General features: G+C 38.7%; 1 protein-coding gene across 1 annotated transcript; it reads left to right on the top strand.

Moving 5' to 3' along the window:
• Window positions 1-20,696: 20,696 nt before the first annotated feature.
• LOC144715910 (uncharacterized) lies at window positions 20,697-21,866 on the top strand. The gene is made up of 2 exons (XM_078590909.1): window positions 20,697-20,796; window positions 20,868-21,866. Exon 2 carries the CDS (start codon window positions 21,047-21,049, stop codon window positions 21,710-21,712), a length of 666 nt encoding a protein of 221 aa, XP_078447035.1. The 5' UTR covers window positions 20,697-20,796; window positions 20,868-21,046; the 3' UTR covers window positions 21,713-21,866.
• The last annotated feature ends 3,652 nt before the right edge of the window (window positions 21,867-25,518 follow it).

Here is a 25,518-nt window from a genome sequence, read left to right as displayed (position 1 = left end):
CGACAAGGAAAGGGGTTGCACCATCACTATTTCATCGGATTTAAGTGTTCGGAATCAATTGTGTGATTGTGGTCTGGTTTTATTCTATCCATTCCGTAGTCTTCCAAAATCCTTCACCGTTGTCAACCCGTCCCGTCTCCTTTAGGCATCGTGCATCAACCTGTCCCATCTCCTCTAGTCATCTTGCATCACCAAACCATCTAAATTTATATGTTAAAATGATAATATTCATGAATTTAATGCCACAAAGTTATATTAAAATACCACAAATCAATAAAAATATTGGATGCATTATAAAATTGCAATGAATGATTTGAAGCTTTGATAAAATACATTTGTTTTCATTTCAATGAGAATGAGCACTACTAAAACTATCATGGTGTTAATGATTATCAGCTCCTACTCTACAGAATTTATTCTGAAAAGGTAAAGATTTTTCCACCTCAGCTTGTCATCTAAGTGCATTTTATTCAAATCATTAATGGAATTTCACTACAAGAGTGAGGAAAATATAGGTGGCTGATGGCTAATAAACTTAAAAATTAGGCTTTAATATCTCAGTACTGATTCTGAATTTAATCAATAAAATTTATGAATCAATACTCACTGGATAATTCTAGACAGTTGATAATTACGAGTAGTCTCCATAGGCAATGGGTTTTACGTATTTCACTATAGCTCCTCAATAGTGATTCAGGTATGATGAGAAGGTATACATATATGGTAGGAGTTAGTCATGTGATGAAGATGGTGAGATGGGAGGGATTGTAGTAGTCATTTAATGAAGATGTAGTGGTTAATAAAAATAAAAGCAGGTAAGGTGATGTGAATGGGATGACTAAAAATCAACTAAGATAGACAATACGTACAGGGAAGATGACAAATTTAGGGATAATAGAACAGTTGACATTATAGGGATGATGTATATGATGTAAGATGATGATAGGCTAGAATGGAAGTGGTGATACGATCAAACTAAATGATGTGCAACACAAGATACTAACCTTAGATCCACATGTTCTGTCAGGATCAAGGGTATTTTCTAATGTTGGTCACCCTTCTCACTTCTCCGTTGAAATTATTGAAATACTCAAGATATTGAGAAGCCCTGATGGATCTTTAGAAACTTCACTCCCTTAGAATCACCCTCTCTAAGAAAAAGTAATTTAAAAGCTATTTTTTACAAAGATCAGAGGTTCAATTTTTAGACCAAACTATAGGAATGGATAAATGGGAAGAAAAACAAAACTTCCCTAAAAATCTTAGCTCGACTAGCCTTTTGGATTGTTGGATATTAAGCCCTGAAGTAAAATAATTACTGGCATTGATTTAATTCAAAGATTCATATCTCATCCTCTTCATTGCCCTCAATTGTATAATTTTATCCCTTTACCTTGTTGCATATTCCTCCATGATGGGCCCATCACATCATCTCTATTGGCAGCTCGCATTATGCCACGTCCCCATGCATATAAAACAAAAAGATGAAACAAAAAATATTTTAAGTATCATGATTGTGTGAAGTGGCATTGCGTTAGTGCGCGCCACAGCCATATGCTTTTTGTCAATCACCAATAGTATTTAGACAGATGCACACCATATTTACAATTGACCACATGTCTCTTGTGACATGTGGGGTTGGAGATGACGTCGTTAACCTCTCAAAAAAATAACATGAAACAAAAAAGACATTAAATGCATAATCATTGGAAAATACGTAAAAAATATTTTCAAGTAAAATCACATCTTTTTTATTGGGTCAAGTCACTACCCATAATTAAAATATAGTAAAAGGAGTGAGTAATGATGGTCCATTATGACATTGGTAATTGTGATGCCATAATGACATCTTTTCAATGATTGGTGATGCTAATCATTAACAATAGTATATTATTCATTGACATTTAATGAATTGAATGACAACACATACCCTGGAAAAATTAAATCAGAAAATTTTGAATACACTCATATAAAATTGATCGCATGTCTAAAAAATACAAAAGAAAAAATCTAACTTAAAAAATCATATATTCATGATTATAATGTCGTATAATCAGGAGATTCATATCATGAGTCAAATATCTTCGTTCAGAATATAATAACAGGAAAATACCTAAAAATACTAAAATTTTTGAAGTTGAAAGCAATACTTAAATATAGATTCAATCAGTTTATGTTTGATAGCAACATATATAGTCAACTTAATGCAAATAAACATGTAAATATTCTCATATTGACTTATTAAAAATGTGTGTTGGAGACTCGACCTATCAATTCGGTTAAATAGATGGGTCAATAAGTGATCTTTGTGATCATACAGTTCATTGATTTTGATTGTAAATTAAGGTTATAGGGTCATTAAAGTTATGAACAAGAGTTATACATGGACCTATTAAAAATGTGTGTTGGAGACTCGACCTATCAACTCGGTTAAATAGATGGGTTAATAATTAATCTCTGTGATCATACAATTAATTAATTTTGAATGTAAATTAAGGTTATAGGGTCATTAAAGCTATGAAGAAGAGTTATACATGGGCCTAGAGGCTCACACAGAAATGGTATTTTGACCTTAGAATATATACTTAAAATTTGAAGGTTTTATGAAAAAACCCCCCTCAGTATAAATTGGGGAAGGGCCTTAGTGAAATGCACCCATGTCAAAATTCTTTAGGACCCTTTCCCTTCTTTTCCCTTCATCACTGGCCTATTTCCAACCAAAAGAGGTCTGTTGGCTTTGGCCAGGCATTGCCAGGCCACGTCTTCCCAATGGTAGCCCAAGCGAGCCTGAGCAAGTGATGTGTAATGGGTAAAACCCATGTGAGGCATGTAATTCGTAATGGGTCAAGCCCAATAGCTTGATTGGATTACCACATGGTGTATAATGGGTTAGACTCATAAGAGGCACTTGCCACCCAGGTGACCCAGCCTATGTGGTAAGGCCACATAGGCAACCTACATGCCTGGCATGGTTAGGTAGGTAGCCAACACACGTGGCATGACCACAAAGGCATTGTGTGTGGTTGGCGGGGCCAGGTTGGCAGGCCCGTCCCTTTGGAAGGCCACATAGGAATAAAGTGATGCACACGCACCATGTGGCGGCCCGATGCACATAAAAGTGTTGCATTTGTATCTAATAGGTTTCAAACCCACAAACTGGTGGTCGTGGGCCAAGAATCACAGCTCTAGATCACTCACTCTCATTTCATATATATATATAAGCATATCATTTATTCAATATCAAAATTATTTAAAAATAAAAAATAATTTAGATATAAATTATTTTAGAAATGAAATAAATTATGAAAAATTCAAAATAAATAGGATAATTCTATTATTGACATTAATAAATTATAATTTAAATCATTTGATGTCAAATAAGTCACGCATATAAATTATTTAATGTTATAATCATGAAGCCTAGAATTCCCATAATTGGAGTTAAATAATTCAAAATTTAAATTATTTAATGTTAAATAAATTCCAAAAAATCAAAAAATATGTGTTTGATTTCATTGATCAAAGTAATTTAAGAGTTTATTATTTCATGTGAATAGATTTTGTATTATAGACTGATACATAAATGGTATGTTGGACCGTAGAAAATATACTTAAAACTAGGGGTTTTATGAAAAATACTCATTTGGTACAAATAGGGAAGGCGCTGAACATTGTTCACCTGGTCCAAAAGGTTGTAGGGTCTTTCCTTTATTCTCCCTTCATCCTTTTGTCTCTTCTTCATTTCGGATGTGATAGGGATGTCGTAACAATGGAGTGTGAATGGGCCTCATCAAGGTGGAGGATATCTGATGTTATAGATATCATGCAGACCTGTCTAGAAGCCAAATCTTAGACACTAGTGATCACCGATATGCTAATATTGATGATGTTATTGTTGCTTTAATCAAGAAGGCATCACCCTATATGCTCCTTGAAAAATCAGAAGTTATTAGAGCTGCCATTGTACATACGTGCAACAAACTCAAGTGTGGAAACACCATGAGAATAATATATGATGGAAATAAGATAGTTGTCATTGATAAGATGCAAAACTAAAAGGGTCTAAAATAATCGGTGCAATCACTAGTGAACTAAAAGTACTGAATTCCTTAGGTAGATAAAATTAGGATACCATAAGTTGAATCTCCAAAATAGAAAACATTAACCAGTTGATTATGTTTGATACATCAATTTTTATATACTTATTACAAAATAAACACGTTGAGATGAATAAAAGAGGACCCGTGAGAATAGCATCCTCTATTAACATGGAAAACATAGTTAAAATACTTCTTCAAGAAGGTTTTGATTGAATATTTTTGAAAAAATCAAAAAAAATTATAAATAGTCGTATAAATTAAATTCTGACATAAATATTTTCTCTCAGAATACGATGTCTGAAAAAACCTCAAAATTATGAAAAATCCAAAAATTTCAAACCATCATTCTAAAAATAAATATCATTCAAGATTAAGCTTTAAGGGTATTTTTAGCACCATGCTTTGATGTGTGTTTTGATGAATGTTCAAAATGATGCATGCCTCAATATGGGTTGTGATCAAAGTACAATAGGCCCTCAGTCAAGTAGTTGACTGATTGTATGTGAAGATAAAATAAGAGCCTCAGACATATTAAAAGATCACTCAGTTTGACCATACACTGAACAAGTCAAACTGTGTATTTAGGACTTGTAATTTTATGACATGAAGATAAATATATTTTTTACCACTGCTCAGGTATTTGTGTGAATTTGTCTTCATTTGATTTGTTGAATAACTTGTTCAAAATTTTAATTACTACCTTCGAGTATTTAAAACTGAATTTATTGATGATCTAATAAAAAATAATTACACCAAGATACTATTACACAATGGTGATATCTTTATCTAAATGTTGTGGTAAACATATCTAGAAGTTTAATATTATTTTAAATCTCAAGTCCTTGGCATAACGGCTAGTTTTGCTCTTAACTCTTGAAAGGTATTTTGAATTGACGGTAAAATTGTAAATATAAAAAATCAAAATTTTATTAGTTTATATTGCTTAATAATAATCAATGAAAATGACTGTTGGACTTTTAACAGATTACCGTTATGCCCTTTCTGATTTCCAAGTCCATATATGCAGTTTTGGGCCCTAATTTCAAATTCTCTTCTCCTTGCCCTTGGAAAATAACAGTCCAAAAGCTAGAGAGATCTCTCAAGTCCTGCAGCAATTCTCAAGCACTTTTTGAGCATTCTTTTAACAGATCATTTTTTGTTCACATCAATCCAAGTGCATAGAACTTGGAATCGTGGTTTTTGGTATAGAGTATTTCAGGATTCAAAGAAAAGAATGCTGGGATCCAAACTTCGCACATCCTCAACCCTGTGATGTAATTTTTAGCACATTTTTTATACTGATTTTGAGCTTTTGTTCAACATATGAATTGTTTCTAACATCCATAAAAAACCAAAAAAAATTGAATCACATCATTTATTTGAGTTTGGGAAGAGTTACAGGTGTTTGAAGTTGGACACAGCGGAATCGAGCCGTAAAAGGTTTCTTGTTTAAATACATAAAATTGATCATTGTCTTGAATACTATTTTGAGTAGCCATGAATAGTAAGTGCTGTTGACGAGAGTACATTATTCAGAAATATATTTTTATTGCTAGATCATTGTGATCACTCAGGTTAAGGCTTTGAGGGCTAAGTTGAAGTAGATTAAGCAACGTCATTCCGTGGAAGCCTTTGAGGGTTGAGGACGACAAAGCTTCATTGAGTTTTTCCTTTTTTATTGGTATCCTTGTTCAGCCCTATTTCCAAGTGATTTTCTTGGGGGGCATTCACACAAACATGGTTAGAGCACAGCATCACCTCGGGACGGATACCCCCAAATAGCATTAAGGATTAGCCTAAGCTGTCTAAAAAAAAACTGTGTCTTCCATTTCCCCTACCACATTTCTTAAGAAGAAAAATCCTAGGCTAATTAAAATAAAAATAAAATATAAATAGAGAACCTAATTCACCACCCATCTTAGGTTATTCCTTGGCCACCTAAACTAAAAAATTTCAAACCTGATACCACACATATATATAATCATTTGAATTTGAATAGCCATGTTTACTTTGTCATTAAGCAGAGTTCTCTTGATGCCTCAAATCACACAAGGATTCATGGTTACTTCCTTCTACTTATATTACCGTGTTCCTCTGAACACCCATCCATCCATCCATCCATCCATCTGAATCCATCCATCCACATCTATCGGTTTACATTCATCGTTCCACCTTGATCCATCCATATCTATGAATCCAAATATGGTTCACATGTCATAATAATGTATCATGCTCCTTTATTCAGTATCATAAAATTATGTAAATTATTATATATCTATTTAGACTTATGATCCTTCTCATCCCTTCATATTAATGTAATTTATCCCTCATATATGTAATTTCTCTACATTTTTTTTATCACATTATCATGTATATTTTTATCTTATCAAATCTCTCTTTTCATGCTCTTATCTCCCTTTTAAAATCCATTATTTCCCCTACGATCATTCCCTGAAGAGGGCCTTTTCTCACCATTAGCTGACTCAAGGTCCTATAAAAAATTATTGACAAACTCAACCATCAGAGATAATTGAACATCCAATTTCAAGTGCATCATGGACCCCCCAATTTGAGCAAAGTGTCATTGAGACTTATCTTTAATAAGATATGATTTCTATATAATATACTCCCATTTTAAAAGAAATGAAAGTTCTTTTAATAGTATACCTAAATATATAAATGTATTTCATATCAGGGAATACATACCACTCTATGGGCCACATGATGTCCTTGCTATTTGAGTTCTACAAATTGCAGCTAAAGATTTATTAAATATATCATAATTATCCATGGTGATTCATTTTTTCATTAATAAAAAATTATAAAAACTGTTAAATATATCTACCCCAAACTTGTCATCCCTTTGCACTTCTGTAATTTATCCCTTATCTATCTTCTCTATCCCCAATAATTTTATTGACTTTTATTATTTATCACCTTTTCATCTAACCATATTATTATGTTTAAAATATCTCTTATTATTCCCTAATCCCTATTAAAACAATTAATTAATTCCCTTGACATTACTCACCATAGAGAAGACCATTTCTTATCATTAGCTAATTATATTTTTAAGAATCAAGGTCTTATATAGGTTTTATTGGTTTAGTCAATGATCTAAGTCATAAGTTACCCAATGTCAAGTTCATCATGGACCTCCCATTCAAATCAAGAAAGGTGGGTAACTTATCTCCTCACATGAGATGTTTTCTAAAAAAGTATACTCATTATAAGATAAATTCATAAGACTTAATCTGCTTTTAAAAATATATCAAATTTATATAACTATCCTTCCCACAGGCCATGCACAAAAGCACATCATTTTAAAGTTCAGTAGATATTTTATTTCTGGAAATCATTTAGGAGAGCCATTTTTATCTAGATTGGTTACTTTATGTTGTGATTTATTTCTAAGATCAGGGTAATGTATCAATCAGTAATTTATATTAACATAACCGAACCATACGTAAATTAAGTTCAAACATATTATAGCTTTTTTTTAATTATAAATTTTCATACATCCTTGATTTTACATATTAATATTAGAATTTATCTCTTTATAAATGAATTTATCTTATAATAATAAGTACCAATATAAAAAGATTTATATTATGAATAATCAATTGCATTTACCTATAGCATATTTTCATGTGAGTATATTCAACGCAACCACATTATGAGAACCGAAACTCAGTTAACTATCTAAGGTACGATGCTCATTTTGTGCTTAGTTGAAGTGACACATTTTTCTACCATTCTTTGTAGAGTGAAAGAACCTTGCCCAAGTACGTACTGTTGATAGATATTAAATTCATATAGGCAATGAATCCATTCTGCTTAAATGGCCAGAGATGATTAGCAAAATGGTTTTTCACAAAAAACAAATATCCTAATACAGAACACTTGAATGACAAATAGTGACCAGATTATATGGTAGACAAAAACAAAATTTTCATCAAAGAATGGTTCCAGGACAATTTCTTGATTATTCCCTTCAAAACAGTTCAATAGACCAAGATACAGTGGCCATGCCATCAAATATTAGGAAAAAACTCTAGCATTCACCATTTGCTGTTGAGATGATGTGGGGTTGACCTTGAGATGGGCCCCCCCTGGTTCAACATTTCCCGCGAAGCAGCTTTTTCTCTCCGACTCAATGTTCCTTGTTAGAAGGAACACTTTTGAAATTTGTTTCCCTAGATGCAGGGTTTCTTCTTGTATGTTTTATTCTTCCTTTTTATCCCTTGTTCTCTCCCACCAGAACATGTGCTGCCAAGGAGTGGCAGCTGGGGATTATATCCCAACAGATGATATCTGGTCGTTATTCGACCATTATCAAATGCATGTCTCATGAATTAAGCGTAAAATACTATTTCAATTTACTCTTTGATAAATTATTGCCATAAATTATGTTATCTTAAACATCAGACAATCAATTAGCTTTAGCCAAACTGGTTTACCCAACAGAGAATGTTTCGAAGAAAGCTGGTACATCAATCTCTTTAAAAACTATTCCAAAAAATCTTGTGTCATTTTATTGGCATTATCCTCTTTGCTGCAATCAGAAGTGGAAGAACAGAAATATGTTTAAGTATACCAAATAAAAATTCCCGTGATGGTAAAAGCAACACTTATACGCAGCATAAAACTGATTCGAGGGATTCTAAAGAAACGAGCTCGGGTGAAACAAACTTCTAACTTTTTAACACATGGTTTCCTAGTTTGCCTGATAAATGATCATCTTCCTACCTTCTTAGATTCATCCAGAACGAGTTGTGATGCCTCGTAGACTCGTGTAAGATAATATTCTGAATGCAAGGCCAAATAACAGTTGACGCAGTTGTGTTTTTGGTAAGTTAACTCCCATGATCGGTAAATGCTCCATCACGGCAGTGATGATGCTCATCTTGTCGGCATGTTCAGCTCCACTTTGACCAAACAGTGGAGTTATTAGTTTCTCAACCCATTATCGAGCAACCATCCTTGCTTGACGCTTGACATCCTCCAGCTGCTACAGGCCCTAGCAAAGTTACCCAAGTAGGGAAATTCTGTGACAACATTACTTATTGGGGAAAGATAACTGCCCTTCACTATCAAGGAGGTAAGAGAGAGGGGTTGACTCGACAAAGTCTTACTGTGGTCCCATTCATGGGAACAAGGAGTCTCATCCCCTTTCCCTCTTCCTCGCATGGATAATGTCTCCGTGTCCATTCCGTTGAAGCCTTTTATATTTATATTTATATGATAGGATTATAGAAAAAATCAAATTGCACCTCTAATTTATTGAAACCTTTCCTCGTGATTTATTACATAACAACTTTCCTTGTGTTTTTCTCTCTACCCTCTAATTCCTTCGTGAATTTAAGTGGACGAGGAAGAGGGAGGAATCAAGACACTGAAGACATTTATTCCTATGCCACCCTCATTCGCTTAAATTTGCCATGTTCTCTGAGTTTTAATCCTCGAGGGCAATCGAAAGCGACGATAGAGACTGGGATATATATATGTAGAGAGAGAGAAAAAAAACGAAGGAAAGGAGACATAATCGCCAAGGACGACGACGGCGGCTCTTCGGACATGGATACCAAGTCAGAGGAGGATCTGTTTTTGAGTGTGGATACCAAGCGGTGGGAGGAGGATCTATCTTGGGACGTGGATACCAAGTCAACATCGGAGGAGCATGAATCTTCGGACGTAGATTCCAAGTCGTCATCGTAGGAGCGTTTGTCGTCAAACTTGGATTCTAAGTCAAAGGAGTCGTATCTGTCTTCGGACGTGGATACCGAGTTGGATGAGGATGAGCATGATGAATGTAAGAGCATACCTGTAGGTACCTGTAGGTGCCTTGAGCTCCTAGAATCACCTCTAGAAACTATGAATGGGATCCAGCAAAACTGAGGCTCCCTCTATGGTTCAGGGACCTGGAAGACCAGGTAAGCAGCTCGACTTAAAGATGCTGGTTGCCCAAATCAGTATGCACTTTATAGGGATGAACCATAACCTCGCATCAGCATATTAAACCCTAGATGTACTTGTCCCCCATGGAAAAAACGATGATACCCTTATCCCATATGGTCAACAAGGTCAACAATCCAACAATCTCCCACTTGACTTGATTGACGGACCTTTGTGATGAATATCGCAATTCAGGGATCATTAGTACACATCACATATGATTATGACGTCTCTTAAAAATACCAGTCATAGCAATAATGTACCTTAAAGGCATAAGTCCCAACTCTGCACCAAATACTTACACAAGCGATTAAATATCAATATGCAGGGAATTGGATAAACTCATTGTCATGACACTTATTTGAGCACCAATTTTTAGAAAACAAATCATGATTCTTGAAGAATCGATTAGAGATACAAAGTAATATTACATGAATATATCAGTATCTTAAGTGAGAACTCTAACTACACAAGTCAAGGGAAACTGACCATACCCATACTTATGACTTGAACACAATAGGTACCAGGTGGCAGCACCTTAGTAAGCGAGTCAGCTAGCATTAAGCCAGTCCTAATGTGCTCAATAGAAACTGATCCATCTCTTATCCTCTCCTTTACAACAAATAACTTTACCTCCACGTGTCTACACTCACTTGAGCTCTTGTTGTTATTGGAGAACCTTACAAAAGCTTCATTGTCACAATATATTTGTATGTGCTTCTTTATTGAGCAAACAGCTCCAACATGTGACATGAAATGCCGTAACCAAATGGCTTGTGAAAATGCATGTAAGTAAGCCACATATTCAGCTTCCATCGTAGATGTTGCGGTCGTCTTCTGCTTGGTACTAGACCATGAGAAAACACCCTGAGAAAGTATAAAAATATAACCAGATGTAGATCTTCTTGTATCTAAACATCCGACAAAGTCTGAGTCCGAGAATCCCATGACTTCAAATTGATCAGATCGTTTGTATGTGAGCATCAAATCTTTTGTTCCTTGTAAATAGAACAGAACCTTCTTGGCAGCTTTCCAATGCATGAGTCTGGGGTCACTTTAGTATCTACCAAGATATCCAGTAACGAAAGAAAGGTTGGATCGTCTACACATTTGGGCATAGTTGAGACACCCAACAATCGCAGGATGGTTTATCCATCATAGCTAGTCGTTCCTCGTCAGAATGAGGACCTTCAAGTTTTCTTCGTTTGTCGCCCTTAACAATAGGGGCCTTTCCTAGAGAAAAATTTTCCATTGAAAACCTCCATAACACATTTGATATATAGGACCTTTGTGATAGTCCTAGAGTGCCTAGGGATCTATCTCGGTGTATTTGAATTCCAATAACAAAGTGGGCTTCCCCATGTCCTTCATATCAAAATGGCTAGATAGGAAATCTTTGGTCTCCTTTAACAAACTAGAACTTGAAGTAGCAAGAAATATATCATCTACATACAGCTCCAGCAAAATCCAGCTACTCCCACATTCCTTAAGGAATATACATTGATCAACAATATTTTCCTTAAAATCGAAGTGGTGATAACTTCATGAAATTTGAAGTACCATTGTCTGGAAGCTTGCTTTAGCCCATATATAGATCTAATCAGCTTGCAAACCATATTTTCTTTTCCGTTGACCTCAAAACCTTGAGGTTGCTGCATGTACACTTCCTCCAATTTTTTGTTTAGGAAAGCTGTTTTCACATCCATTTAATGTAGCTCTAAATTGTATTGAGACACTAAGGCCATTACTATTCGGAATGAGTCCTTTGATGAGACAGGACAAAAGGTCTCATAATAGTCAATGCCCTCTCTTTGTGTAAACCCTTTTGCAACAAGTCTAGCCTTGTACCACTCTACAGTTCCATTGGGATTAAGCTTAGTCTTACAGACCCACTTACAACCAATTGGTTTCTTCCCTAGTGGAATGTCCATGATTTTCGATGCTTGATTGTGATCCATTGATTCAAGCTCCTCCTTCATTGACAGAAACTAATGATCAGAGTTTCCAGAGTTCATGGCTGGTAAAAATGTACTAGGGTCATTTTGCCCTCCACCTTTATCTTCATGTGATAAGTACACCACATGATCTGATGGAATTGCTGGCCTTCTTTGTCGAGTAGACCTTCTTAGGATAACCTCTTGACCTTGATGTAGATTTCCATCTACTTGAGGTTACTCTGATGGTTGTGGTTGAGGTTGTTCTTGGATTAGCACACTTGCCCGTAAAGTATCATCCATTGCTGGGATAATTATTGGCAAGTATGTGTGGGTCATTTGAGGGTGGTCGACACCAATGTCCTCTGTACCTAGATTTTACTAACTTCCACAATTTGTTGACTTTATAAAGGCTAAAAATTCAATACCTTCAAGAAATCTGCTACTAGAGGAAAGCGCCAAGGATCTATTGCCCTTGCAATGTGCATTCCGCGCTCTTGAGTGGAGTCGTCACCACGGAAGTTGATTGTGAAATCTTGTTAAGATCTTTTGGGGGAATCCCTCATTGATCCTATCATTTTCATGATAAACGGCTCCATGCGGCATGTTCGAGTTTGCTTCTGTCTGCACTTTTGCCACCCGTGTGTCGTTGGATGCACGATCACCCCCCTTTCCTTCTTGGCCGCACTTGGCTTGCATCAGCCGCCTGGAGTTCCGTTTGGGTGGGCCATCTATTTTTTGCCCTCAAAGAACTCTTTTAAGGAAGAAAATCAATTCTGTAGGTTGATGTCATGTATCTCACTTTGGCCCAGTGGCTCTACGCACGCCTTGGTCACTGTTTGGCCATCTACACCACCCAAAGGTCTGCCTGTGCAACCTTTCACCAATGTAATTCTTTCCTACTTGCTGGGGTTGATCAAATCTGAATTCCATGTGCCACAAGGGGGCCTGCCAACACTTCCAGCTGCATGCAACACTACAACACGGGTCACATTACTCAGTTGGATCGTCGGGTGATTATTCTTCTCGACGGATATTACGTGCATGTGGTCGACAACCCCTTGCTACACGGTTGAGCCTTTCACCGCCGTGCATATTGAGGGGAACCTCGCAGGCACATCCCACCGTCAACAGCTCTACGTGGGTGTCATCGTTCTCTCGTCACATTGTGCGCCTGCTCTATCCGACAACAGGCTCGCTGATCATCTATCGGCTGCCCAGTGTTGTCCAAACGGTCCATAGTTGTTCGTGCTGCCAATGCTGCCTGAAGTTGCCACTTCTACAGCCTTAATACCCTATTGTTGCCACTGCTACCATGCCAATCATGTCGTCATTGTATGCATCGACACCCACAACACTCGCAGTGACCGAACTCTTCGATCGCGTGTGCCTAGCCACGGTCGCCCCACTCGTGCTGCCCTACACCGTGCCTCCTTCTGACTCGTCCTTGAAAATCTCCTGACTCTCTCTCTCATTACATCTGCTTGTGCCATCACTCACACCGATGAAGGCCCAACGACGAATGACGTCACCGACGAGGTACGTCGTCCCCTTGCTCGTCAAGTTATATTACGTCATTTAGTATATTGTCGACTATACTCCACCGCGCTCGGATTAGACTAGGTGAGAGATTATTGAGAAAACTACGAGTTGAGTGTCTTCCAAGGTATGGGCCAAGCCCGTCCGTTGTGTGCGAGCCCTTATGGAATTGTTCCGTTTGACGCCGTATTCATTGTCATCACTCTAACGAGGGTCAGAAGGTCACAGATATGGTCATCGGTCATGCGTCCTAGAGCTCAGAACTCGACGAATTCCAACTCGTCGGCCTAGCACATACACTTCACCTAGGTCACTTGCACTCATGTAGTTACATTCACTTTAGTGAATTACTCGCGGACGACGCCATCGACGATGTCCGACATCAAAGGTGTTTGAAATGTGCACATTTGCACCAGAATCAATCCACCAGCTCGATTGAGGAACATATGCTAGATTTGATTCATGTGTATTTACGTAGGCTACATTACTTGACTAACGCCTGGCCAACCATGCCTTCCTCTTAGTGCACTCTTTCTTGGTGTGACACTTCACCTTGGGAGCCAACCTCTTGGCCTTTGTTTGTCCCTTTATTGCATGCCTCTTGGTTTGCAAGTTTCTTGACTGCTGGTTCTTATCATCATGAAGAGAAATATTCACGTTGTTCATCTTAGACTCAAGCATGCTAGTAGCTTGATGTTCCTCCTCTTGGATACATTTGACACTTAACTCGTTAAGTGACCATAACTCCTTGACCGCATTGTAGGAGATTTTAAAAATGTCAAAAGTTGTTGTAGCATTTGTAAGATGTAGTGAACCACATATTTTTTGGGCATGTGTATGTCAAGCTCAGCCATTTGCCCGATGATGTCACGCATTTGCATGATGTGTTCACGAATGCTTCCCTGTCCGGTGTAGCGAGTGTTGCTGAACCTTTCAATCAGCATTCTAGCTTTGGCTTTCTCATTTCCAACACATTGTTGTTCTATAGTGCCTAGATATGCGGAGGCTAGACAGTCCTTAGAAACATGACCCCTAATGTCCCTTAGGACATGTTGAAATATATAGGATAGGAACAATTTATTGGACTTGACCCATTTGGCATGATATGCCCATGACTCTGCATCACTTTCCTCAGTGGGATCACTTGGCTTAGTTTCATTGAAACATAAGTCTAAGTCCATGAATCTTAGTTGGAAAAGCAATGCTTCCTTCCATTCGGGAAAATTGGCTCCACTTAGCATGGGAACCCGAATGCCAATGTGCTCTGTAGGAAGTGATAAAACAAAACACAATTTAAAATTTAATGTTGAATACAAGTAATTGTAACCCCACGTAGGTGGATGAAAGTAATAACTCATTATTAAATTTAATATGGACCTATTGAGTTATGCGCAATAAATTTATAAAACATAGTACCGTAGGGTACTTTATACTCTATATTTAAAGCACATACTCAACTTTATACTCTATAATACGAGCATAATAGTCCTACGTGGGTGAGTACATATTAATCTCAATTATCAACATACAAGTTTGAAAGCCATTTTCATAAATTAGAATCTACTTTATGTAACTCAGCAAATAACTGCTCTTATATAGTGCCACATAGGTGATCGCCCAATTCATCCTAATCAAATACTGAGATTACTTAGCATTTCAATTTTGCAATCATACATGTTCGAATATTGAAGCATTAGCTTAAACTGAACATGTACAAAAATTCATCATAATAATTATGGAGTGAAAAGATTGCAAGTCCATGTATAGAAACAAACAATTAGAATCAATTAATATAAATTTATGCTTAATCCAAAAATATTTCGATAAACATCCATTAAATCAGTTTGATTTAATGTAAGCTGCAAAGACATGGGCCATTAGATTAAATTTGTAAGCCCAAAAAAATTTGTAACAAATAGAATATTCAATTTGTAACAAATTTGCAATTAAAAATGGGCCATTTATCTCAAATTTAGCCTACCCTTGGCAGGCTGTGCCAAGGGGCAGCCCACCTGGGTAGCCCAGGCGTAAGCGCCTGGGCTTAGCGGGCCACCCAGCTAGGCAGCCCAGGCGCAAGCACTTGGGCTTAGCAGGCCCCCTTTAAAGGGACGCCCAGCTAGGCAGCCCATGCGCAAGCGCCTCGGCTTAGCGGGCCCTTTAAGGGGACACCCAGCTGGGCAGCACAGGCGCAAGCGCCTAGCTTAACGCGCCGTTGGCTCAGCCAAGCCGCCTAGGCGCAAGTGCTTGGGCTCAATGTGCTGCCCTAAGGGGTGGCCCAGCCAGGCTGCCCAGGCACAAGCGCCTGGGCTCAGTAGTCCGCCCTGTGGGATGGCCTAGCCAGGCCGCCCTAAGGGATGGCCTAGTCACGCCCGCCCACATGCTATTAGTTGTTCAAGGAAATGCCTGAACAAGGTCGGTGTCGTCGGAACGCCGACGCCAACTTGTAAGGTAGCGCCATCGCCGATGTGGATCCCAGCGACGAGGGAGGCAAGGGAGGAGAGGAAAACGGTGATGGAGATGTTGCACATGTACATGCTCGCCTAGATTTCCATTGCCTGCATCTACCACGACAACGACGTCTCGCCCGGCTGAATTCATCAACCATGCCGTCGATAATGACCAGGATGATGCCAACCCTTTCCGCCACATCTCCGTCTTACTTAATTGATTCTTTTTCATTCCCCATTCATTTAGTTGTTCCTTGTTAAGGAAGATGACACTCCCACCAGACAGAAAGACGAGACGACGTCAGCCGAAGCTTCGAGAAGGATTCGGCTGATGTCATCACAATTGATAACATGCAAATAAGAGCTGATAAACTGTTAATTTTATTATATTTTTGGGCGTTTAATGCTTAAAATCATTAATTTTTTATGCATGTTATCATAATTTTAGGTTAAAAGAAGAATTTCCTTGAATCTCAAGTTAAATAATACGCTTGATAAATAATTAGGCCAATATATACATTTTAAACATTTTAAAAATGAATTTAAAGAGAAATTAAATTTTTAATTGACCATTTCTATAAATAAAAAGAAATTAAACAATAAAAGTGCATTTTATAAATTAATAAAACTCTTTTATCACATTAATAAAAAATTTCTATGATTTATCCCAATTGTTTTTCAATTAAAAATGTTTTTTTAAAATTAAACTGACCCTTATTGGGCCAGTTTTTGCGCTCACCGGGGTGTTACATGGCGCAGGGCGTGCGAGACCACCGCTGACCAATCAGCGCGGATTGGTGTCTTAGGTGCACAACAAGCACATACGCAGCGCCATGCGTGTCGTGCACCACACGCAGCCGCGCGCTGACCAGTCGCATGCGGCTTAACTCGCTGTGCGACACAGCGAGTTAACCGCATGCACATCACTAGGCGGGTTTTCTACCGTGCAAAGCATGTGCATGTAGTGCAGTGCGCACAGAGGAAAACCCGTACATGGCACCACAACGGTGAATGACGCTGCATTGTATGCTATGAGTACAATGCGAAAAAGAGAAAAATAATAACGGAATCAGAAGAAGCTGTTCTTTCGATTCCCCGGCGATAAAAGAGGGAAAAACAAAATTTCATAGATCGTTCTTGATTTCACTGCTTGAGGAGGGATCCCCTAGCTCCCTCAAAGGCTCAGGAATGCCTGAGATACACATTGGAGCACCTTTAAAGAGAGAATTCAACGATCCGGCTTCAAGATTCTTCCCCAAATTCAAGCCAATTCTTGGGGAATTTTTATCATCTCGTTGCGCAGATTCCTTCTAAATCAACTCCTTTTGCATTAAAGGTATCCCTAGGCATGGTTTTGGACTACTTTGCACTGTTTTTTTATTTAATTTGAATTAATTTCATTTTTCAATTTTCAATGTTTTCACTTTAAATTGAACTTTAATTGGTTTAATTCTTGATTTTATTTTGTTGTTTTATCGTTAATGATCTTTAATGAACTCTAAAACTATATTGAATCAAATTTGAACTTTAATTCACTGAAAATTATACCTAATTGCCCTTATTAGGAAATCTAATTAAAGATTTGCTAATTTAGGTTTGATTTCTAAAAAATTTATTAAATTTGAAATAAAAAATACAAAAATATAGTTTCTGATTCTTTAAAAACATTAAAACATCTTCTGATAAATAAAGCAAATAAAAGAATTACAGAACATTTAGAATTAAATCAACTTTCTACATAGATTTTAAATTCACTAAAAATAACTTAAAAATATAATTCAAAACAATCTAAAATTTTAAATCAAATAAAAATATAAATTAAGGTGATTTTATATCTGTGTTATTAAATAAGAGAGAGTTATTGGAATCATTTGAGTTTAAAAACATAGAAGTTTAGTCGTAATTTTTATTATTTAGGTTTGAATGCTAAACCTAATTTGATCAAAAATTGAATATCACCACCGCCTCCCTAGGGTTTGACCCCTTACTTAAGCACTAAGGGATAAAATAAATATTATTGATCAAGTTCGAAAACCCTTAATAATGACATTTAACACGTAATTTCTGAACTTATCAATGATCCTCTGCCGCCACCTCGAGCCTCGGTCGCAGCCACACGACTGAGATCACGCCCTGTTCCAAGAGTGCTGCCCAAAAGATCTCGCCTCGTCCCTATGTGGCAGATGTAGGGATCTCGCCGGATCACGCTGACACATCGTGGACACCACCACAAGTTAAATATCATTCATTGGTTAGACACCTAACGTCGTTCGGGATCCTATAAAGAGGACCCTAGTTGTATCCCCAAACACATCGCCTAATGGCACTTATCACTTCTATTCTATCCATTCTCATTTTTCATTTGATCCTTCATCTACATCCTTCTTCTTTGTACGATCTGATTACCAAACTCAATCATGGTATCAGAGCCAAAGACAGAGTCTCTGTCCGATGCAAGCCCATGGAGAGAAGAAAGCTTGTTAGATCCGTCGTCACCGAAAGGCTCGTCGACGACACAAGAACAAAGTAGCCATCACAAAGGTCCAGCAAGGATATCAGCAACCTTGGTACCGACCATCAAGATAACCAGGGAAAACTACGTTGTATGGAAGACTCGAGTCATCCCAATGCTCAAGTCTCACTGGCTATTATCCCACATCTTGGCAGAACCACCCCCAAGGGCTGCTGACCCAGAAGACAAGTGGTGGTACTACGACCAACATGTCCTAGCCTTTCTCCTTCTATCCATGACTAAAGCTGTCATAGGATGCGTAACAGAAGCTCAAACAGCGAAAGTCGCATGGGATACACTCGCCAAAGACTTTGCGTCATCAGCAGAAGCACGAGTACAAGAACTACTCAGCAAACTCCACACTCAGACCAAGGGCAGTTTGAGCCTTGAGACTACATATTGCAGTTCCGATCGCTTGACAGTGCACTGTCCACTGCGGGCGAAAGAGTGGACCAACGGACAATGGTCTGAGCTCTACTCCGAGGGCTAGGTACGCAATACGCCCCTGTCATCACTACAGTACGAGCCTCAGCGTTGCCCATGTCACTTGAGACGGTCATCTCGCATCTCCGTGATCACGAAGCAATGCTCAATTGTCATCAACTCAGCAAGGAAGCAGCAGAGTTCCCGGCAACAGCCAACCTTACCCAAGCCAGTTCCGCAAACAACAACATCAGTAAAGGTAAAAATGAATACTCAAATCGTAACCGTGGTGGTTCTAGCAGGGGAAACGGACGCAGCCCTGGGCGAGGGAACGCCAATAGCACCGGAAGACCTTCCCCAAGATGTCAGATATGTTCATGAAACAGCCACCGAGCCCTGGAATGCTATGAATGGTTTAACCGAACGTATATTCCACAAGATCCTCGCGCCAGTCAAGTGCCCTCATACGACACACGTGGTACCGACCGTCGCACTCCTCCGACATTCGAGCAACCCTTTGCCAGCAGCCGCAAGCACATAGCACCACATCATCTGTCGCGCCCTCCTCGTATTGGTATCCAGACAGCGGTGTCACCCACCACGTCGCCACAGATCCGAATCTCCTCATTGATCCTCAAGTTTACTCAGGACAGGAAAAAATCTACATCAGCTATGGGTCAGGTTCTACTCATGGGTCACACTGAGGCGGGGATGTATCAATTCACGCCGGGTGTTCCACCAACGGTCCTCCTCAGCGAACGCAGCACTCCCAAAATCTGGCATCACCGTCTTGGTCACCCATCGTTTCGCATCTTGCAACAAACAATTCACCGGTTTGGTCTTCCCTCCACCCATCTCCATAAAAACTACATTTGCCTGGCATGTGCTACATCCAAAAGTCACAAACTTCTGTTTTTATCCTCACAATGTTGAACTCAAAAACCCTTACAGCTCATTCACTCCGATCTCTAGGGACCCTCACCTGTCCGCTCTCATTTACATTTCTCTTATTATGTAATTTTTATCGACGATTATAGTCGCTATACATGGTTCTATCCCCTGAAATCCAAAAGTGATGTGTTCTCAACCTTTCTTAATTTTCAATCCTTGGTCGAGAGACAATTTGCCTCCAAGATTGTCACCTTCCAATCGGATTGGGGAGGCGAATTTCAAGACCTCCATACCCACCTCAAACAATGCGGCATCCACCACCGTCTGTCGTGTCCACACACACCTCAGCAGAACGGAACGGCAGAGAGGAAGCATCGGCACATCGTCGAAACAGCGCCTCGCCTTACTCAGCCATGCCCCTCTACCTTTTCAGTACTGGGACGAAGCCGCGGCAATTGCCACATTGCTGATCAATCGCATGCCATCCCTGGTCCTCGCCAACAAATCTCCATTCGAACTTCTACACAAAGCTAAGCCCTCTCTCACTTCTCTTAAATCCTTTGGTTGCTTATGTTTTCCTCACCTCCGCTCGTATGCAGCTCATGATGTTAGATTTGACAAATCCACCTTCCCAGGTATGACCACCGATGACCCCCACACCTCCTCACCTAGCCTGCTCGGACCGGCCCCACTTATCGCTCCATTACCCACCTAACGACGTCTCACCCGACCGGGTTCGTCAACCACGCCGCCAACAATGACCCGGAAGATGCCAACCCTTTCCGCCACATCTCCGTCGTACTTGACTGATTCTTCTTCATTCCCCATTCATTTAGTTGTTCCTCTCCCCAAAATGTCAATATCGCCCTCCTCTTCCTTCCTCTCTCCATCTCTATTACGCTCTGGGAAGAAATGTGAATGAAGAGATAGAAGAGATAGAGAAGATGGTTTATGAAGTGAAAAGAGGAATTTCTCTGTATAGCGCACACAAACATGTATAGGATCTTGATGTATAAGTTTACGCTTGGCACACTCCGTCTTGATGTATACTATTGTGTTGTTGCAGACGTAACAGGCAAGAAGTCGTTACAACGTTCCATTTCAAACAGTCAATTCGAAGTGGACGCCTCCCTCTTGCTCTTCCACTTAAATACCCCATCTTCTCTGCGTTTTGATCATCGAAAGCGTTCGAAAGCGCCGAGGGAGAGATAGAGAGTAGGGGGAAGGAAAGGAGGTTTAATCTCCATGGAGGACGACGGAGTAAGCCTGAGGAGGTTCTTCGCCGACGGCGGCGGATCTTCGGACGTCGATGCAAAGTTGGAGGAGGGTCTATTTTCGGACCTAGATACCAGGTGTAGGGAGGCGGATGTATCGTGCAAAGTAAATACAAAGTGGTGGGAGGACGATCTATCTTCGGAAGAGGAGGAGCATTTCTCTTCGCACGTGGGTAACGAGTCGAAAGAGGTGGAGAGTCTCTATTCGGACGTAAATACCAAGTCCAAAGAGGAGTCGCATCTCTCTTCATACGTGGATATTGAGTTAGAGCATCCATCTTCGGAGGTGGCCAACAGGTCTTCGGAGGAGGGCCACCATCTTTCTTCGGACGTGGATACCATTTCGTCCACGAAGAAGGATCCGCCCCCCGACGCTCCAGCGGCTTCGAGAGCCAAGAGAAGGCCGTTCCTGGGCGGGGGAAAGGCGGGGCCGCCGCGGATGCCGATTCTAAAGACGACGGGAAAGAAAGGGAGGACGGTGACCGGGATGCTATACAGGTACACCGCGGCGGAGATTTCCATCGTTTGCGTCTGCCACGGCAGCGTCTTCTCGCCCGCCGGGTTCGTCAAGCACGCCGGCGGCAGCGACCGCGACGCCGCCAACCCTCTCCCCCACATCTCCGTCGTTCTTCACTGACCCCCCCGCTCGCTTTTATCCTCCATTCATTTGATTGTTGCTCTCTCCAAAACGTTAATATTTCTTTCTTTCCCTTCATCTGTATTACTATCTTCATTTCAATCTCGGTCTATTTATCTTTCTATCCAGAAGTCTATCTTGGTCTCTATTTATACATCTGTATCTCCGTCCCTGCCTATTGTTGAGGAGTCAGCAAACTACTCTAAGAGAGTCAGCCAACTCGCAAGTCAACCAGCCACGGCGGCAAACTCGCCAGAAGCCAGACCGACAGGAAATAAACAAGATTAGATAGTAAGAATCTGATATATACGAGATTTAGCGGTCAGGATTAAATCTAGGATCAAAGATAGATAGGATGAAAGATAGAGGGCAAGGATTAAAGATAGATAGGTTCAAAGATAGATAGGCTCGAAGACTTATCAATGGTCCATATTTAAATAGATCGAACCATTATAACTCATTAGAACAATCGAGATTAAAACGTCTACTAATGGCTATATCTGTTTATAAATAATGGATATGGTTAAAACAGACATATGTCTATAATTACATATCATGTGTTACTATAAATTTACCAACCAATGTTGAATCGAATTGCGGAGAAATACAACGATCTTGTAATCACCATTCTGGTGTCTAGTCTCTCCTTCTCTTGTTCTTCTTTCTTCTCTCTTCCTTCCAATCTCATTGAGATTCTTCACACCTATATCTGTCTCTATCTCAATCGGTATTACAGTTTCATTCTCGACCTCTTTTCTATCTCTATGCCTACCTCCATCTCTCCCTATCAAATCAAATGCATTTATTAAATCAAGTAGCTATATAGTTTTGCTTCTCTTGTAGAAGCAATGCCGTGCATCTCTGAATAAACTAAATACCACATAACAGAGCTTGTCATTTACAAGAAGGGTTCTAAATTTATCAGATGAGATAGTACAAAACTATAGATTATAACATCGGGATTCAGTTACCTATTTAAATTTTATCTTTTATAGCACGTAACATATTGGATCACCAGAATATTTCTTTATTCTCCCTATTCATACGTAAGATCTGTCATTTTCGGTAGATCTTAGGTTATTATATTAGAAACTATCACCAGAATAGCTTACATACTAGCTTCTTCCAAAATGCATGTATGAACTGAATTTATGTTTGAGGTTAAAATTTTGGAACCAACGTGTGGGGTATTTATTGTATTAAAATTTTGAAAACATATAATTCTGTAGTTATTTATGGAAGGAAAATATTTATTCTCTTCATCATTTGCATTGAAGTAGAGGATAAAATCTATTGTATGATTCAACCGCAGAACCTTTTTAATGTATCTGATGATAGCGGAGCTCGAGAATTCATGAATCCTCGAGTCTTAGGTGCTAGTGATCATTGATATGGTAATTTTGATGATGTTGAGGTTTCTGTAATGAAGGAATCAGTTGCAGGAATGCCACTTGAAAGATCAGAAGTTATTAGAGCTGTAATCAAACGTACGATGTACGGATAAACAACTCAAAGTGTGGAAACAGTTGGAGAATAATATATGATGACATGGCAGCTGTTGTAATTGAGCAAGATGGAAACCCAAAAGGGACTCGAGGTTTTGGTGTCATTTCTAGGGAAGTAAGAGAATTGAAATTTACAAAAGTCATTTCATTAGTTCCTGAAGTATTATTTTTTTAGATTAAATAAGGATAGCTTAAGAAGAATGCCAGAAATAGATAAAATTAACTAGTAGAGTATGTAAACTTACGCCAGTACTTATGCAAGAAGGTATTATTGAATACATATGAAAAAGTTTATTGAATAGTCAAGTTTCATAAAAAATATTCTGACTCAAACAAACTATTTACTCTCAGCATATGATGTCAGAAAAAATCACACAATAACGAAAGTCAATAATTTTCAAGACATCATTCTAAAAAACAAATATATTTTTTAGGCGTTATAACACACACATATAATCATTTTAATGCATTTAATCAAGTATACTTTGTGGTATGAACCCAATATTAAGCATGCTATCATATGTGCTTACGTGCGGGATGCCAAGGATATCTCTGTGCTTCGCCCATGACTGCATCTGTATGGATGGACCTTGTCTGGAGATAGGCCCAGTTTCACCTGTGACGCCCCCTCCAAAAACTCTGCCATGTGGACCAAAAGCTGTGTAATCCCTTCTATGAGGCCAGACATCTGCAGACGGTTGTGACATTGAGTTTCATCACTGGCAGCTAAAACCTCATTATTATTTCTTCTCATCTTTCTAACTTTCCTTGCTATAATGGAGATGTCATGAATCATTCATCTCTTCTCCCTCATCCAACATTTTCCCTGCAACTGAATTAGTAACTCAGTCATTTTATTGACATGAAACATCACGCATATTATGGAAATAATGATGATATGATAATAAAGTTTCCTCATTTAAGAGAAAATAGTCAATTCATGCATGGGTGCTGATTTGTACAAAAGTATTAGTTAATTGTCTCCGAAATCATATAGACGATTATAAAATGAGCATAATTGCACGAATGAATTTCAGCTGGTCAGTGGGTTAGGGTTGATTCCTATTAAATTTTGATTCATTTAAGTTACTTCATAGGAAAGACATCATAATCAAAAAAAAAATACCACGAAGGCCATTCATAAGGAGATTAATTGAGTTCGCCATTTTTTAAATACACTAATAGTAATTTGACTCAATATAATCATGTGCCTATGATTTTTAGTGATATATCATTTAATATTAAGCCCCAGATCCTATAACTAAAAAAAAAAAATTTATTTGGTTCTATAAGGATTTCTTTTGATACTCACCACACTCCACGCTATGGTTCCATCTGGTTAATATGAATGACAATCATTATTTTGACTCTCAGTCATAATTACTTGTGGTAAACATAGTTTATAGGTGTAATTAGGTCATCATAAATAATGATGCCATAAATCTTGAATCAAGAGGTAGCTTTCACCTTTTCAATTCACACGGAGACATACAACATGAGAAGAAGGGTCAATTTCTTTGTAATAAAAGTGATGAGCATTGTCCAACATATTTAGCGACAAAAATCATCATAAATGCGATGAGAAAGAGGGACATGTATCCGTACCGGACCAGACCGGGACCGAACAAGACCGGACCGGAACCAAACCAAACTTCAGGCAAGGTTTAGGTCCATGCCAGAAAACCAGACCAGACCGGGACCGTCAAACCCTAGTGCCACATGTGCGCCACTTAGCACCACACGGACACCCCACGTCGCAGACCCCACAACACGTCAATGTGGTGTGTGGGTGCCATGTGTGTGGTCATGCCCACGTGGGGCCTACGTGGCACCAAAAAGTATTTTTTATTAATTTTTTCCTTTTAATAAATTTAATAAAAAATTATCAATAACATCAGAATATATATCTAAAATAAGAAAATGAAATAATAAAAGGGGATAAAATCTTTCAAAATATGACCTTCAAATTTGATATTTTCCTGCCTTAGCATGATCATATCTCCCTGTTGGATGCTTCAAATTGGGTGAAATCTTTAATCAATTCTCCTATGATTGGAGGTATTTGAATTCATTCATCCTGCATTTCAAATAAAAACATTCATACATTCAATTTTGGCACCTTAATGGGCACCCTGGTCTAGTAACTACTGTGTGTGCTTGGCATGCAACAACTGATAACCATGAAATCTCTTAAACTGGCTCCTGCAATCATTAATGTCCAAAAAAACTGATTAATTCACTAAGGTTTGACCTTTGAAAAGGTTAAACATGTAAATTTCAGCATATGAACACTAAATTAAA

Source organism: Wolffia australiana, chromosome 19, assembly GCF_029677425.1.
Source record: "Wolffia australiana isolate 7733 chromosome 19, ASM2967742v1".
Lineage (NCBI taxonomy): Eukaryota > Viridiplantae > Streptophyta > Magnoliopsida > Alismatales > Araceae > Wolffia > Wolffia australiana.
Note: the sequence above shows the minus strand (reverse complement) of the source record. Positions and strands in the feature narration are given on the sequence as shown.